At 41.3% G+C, this 2,331-nt stretch overlaps 1 protein-coding gene across 1 annotated transcript; it reads left to right on the forward strand.

The window, feature by feature from the left end:
* Nucleotides 1-210: 210 nt before the first annotated feature.
* LOC119073293 (carboxypeptidase B-like) lies at nucleotides 211-2,089 on the forward strand. The gene is made up of 6 exons (XM_037178680.1): nucleotides 211-372; nucleotides 432-644; nucleotides 865-1,282; nucleotides 1,341-1,442; nucleotides 1,514-1,668; nucleotides 1,730-2,089. Exons 1-6 carry the CDS (start codon nucleotides 302-304, stop codon nucleotides 2,034-2,036), a joined length of 1,266 nt encoding a protein of 421 aa, XP_037034575.1. The 5' UTR covers nucleotides 211-301; the 3' UTR covers nucleotides 2,037-2,089.
* Nucleotides 2,090-2,331: the final 242 nt, after the last annotated feature.

Raw genomic sequence — 2,331 nt, forward strand, 5'->3', positions numbered from 1 at the left:
CTACTTTGGATAGAGGTTTGGGTATAAGAGCCAAGCACATAGATAAAAAAGAAAAAAGTTCCTAACGTAATTTTGTTGGCTGTAAGCCCTGTACTCCAACAATTAAAATAACATTTCTGTTATCAACATATTTATAAGACAATCAAAATGGTAGTACTTTCCAGAGGCAGGTTGTTTATCAATAAATTTAAACTTTATCGGGTTGACGTGTTTTCACACTGACCACAGATTAGTGAATTGTGTAATTCACTTCTCGCAGCTCGGTCCTATTTCTTCTGTATGTCAATCACATCGCAGAGCAATGAGGTTGATTATTTTTCTGCTGGCTACGCTAGTGGCACTAACTTCTGCTGAACAGTTTTCATACGAAGGGTGAAGTCAAACGAGATTGATAGACGGAATAAATGTTTTACGAAAAAATCGCTTTACAGTTACAAGGTGTACAAAGTTACTCCTCGCAACGAAAACCAAGGCACACTTTTGTTACTATGGGAAGATAGTGGATCAATTGACCTTTGGGAGCCCATATCCAAAAAAGGAAAGTCCAGCCGCATCATGGTAGCTCCGGATCATCATGAGCGTTTCGTTGCGTTTTTGCGAAAAAATCACATCGAACATGAGCTGATCATTGAAAATGTGGAAAGGTACCGACAGATACACGGACTCAGAACCAGTACTCGTGGAACTGATACCGTTTAAATAAAGAAGTGTACGTAACATCGAAAAATCTTTTTTTTTTTAAACGGAAGCAGATTCTTTTATTGCCATTGTAATCATTGCTGCTGTCGATCAGATATTTCTCGATGTTACTGTTCACTTCTTTCCTATGGCGCCAATAAACTTAACTTTACCTAAATCCAACAGATCATTTGAACGTGAACGTTCAGAGAAGGCTGCAAATGAAATTCGCCTCACAAAGCTCGAGTCCGAGGGTCGACCACGCTATGCCGATTTCTACTGGTTTTGGACGTATTCGGAAATCAACCGTTACATAACCTTCTTGACACTGAACTTTGGTGATATTTGTGAGGCCGAAACTTTGGGCTGGAGCGGTGAAGGGCGTGCAATTCGTGCTTTGAAGATTGGTCGTTTTGATGGTACTAGACCGTTAGTGTTCTTAGAAGCCGGTATACATGCTAGGGAATGGATCGCGCCTATGACAGCAGTGTATGTGTTACAACAATTGGTGGAAAATTCGGCCTCTCATAATTTGTTGGATGAATTGGACTTTATCATCATACCGGTGACCAATCCCGATGGCTATGAATATTCGCATGCATATGTGAGTGCGAAAGAAAGTCTTTCAGTTTGACTTTTAATGAAATTATGTTATTCAACAGCAACGGCTGTGGAGGAAGACCAGAAGTCCAATTGCCAATAGTACCTGCATCGGCGTCGATGGGAACAGGAACTTTGCATATCAATGGAGATACAATGCGAATGTAATATGAACACTTGTCGTACACCTCCCAGTTAACTTTCACTGCTTCACTCTCAATTTTTCTTACGTCAGGCATGCAGTGACACATATGCCGGACTTGAAGCGTTTTCTGAACGCGAGACATCGATCGTCCGAGACGTTATCGCTGAATATGGTGACAGAATCAAATTGTACGGAGCCATTCACTCCTACGGACAGTATTTCTTGTATCCATGGGGATTTGAACCGTATGTACTAAATGCTGATGCACTAAAAACGACGTCTAATATTCACTCTGAATTCTGCTAGAACTCTAATCGAAAATTGGGAGGATCACGACGTTGCCGGAAATCGTTTTGCTGATGCCATTTTTGCAGTTAATGGAACTAGATACACAGTTGGAAATGGTGCAATTGAACTCTATCCGGCATTTGGTGCTAGTGACGATTATGCAGCGGAGCAAGGTGTAGACATATCGACTACAATTGAATTACCTGGCGGTGGAAACTACGGTTTCGATTTGCCAGCCGAACGAATTTATTCAGTCGTGGAGGAAACGTGGGAGGGTATGCTAGAGCTGTTTGCGTTTATTGCTGAAAATTACTCGGTGGATTGATTCGTCCATTAAACGATCACCTGGCACTGAATAAAGTTTTTCGAAGGTCGAAATTGATAAAAAAAAATTATTTGCCTGGCAAGCTGACGAGTCCACTTATAGTCATTAGTCCCGTAACATATCTAGTGTTTTAAAGACTCGCAGTAACGCGGAAATGACCAATGCGGCAATGCTTCATTACGAAAAGTCAACTGACTGTGATGAGTATTTCTAAATAGGTTTATGTGACGGTGCGAGTTTCTACTTCCGAAGCCCAAGACCAGAGGGAAGCAGTAGTTATTGATCCCTTAAACAG

The sequence above is a fragment of the Bradysia coprophila genome, chromosome II (genome assembly GCF_014529535.1).
Source record: "Bradysia coprophila strain Holo2 chromosome II, BU_Bcop_v1, whole genome shotgun sequence".
In the NCBI taxonomy this organism is placed as follows: domain Eukaryota; kingdom Metazoa; phylum Arthropoda; class Insecta; order Diptera; family Sciaridae; genus Bradysia; species Bradysia coprophila.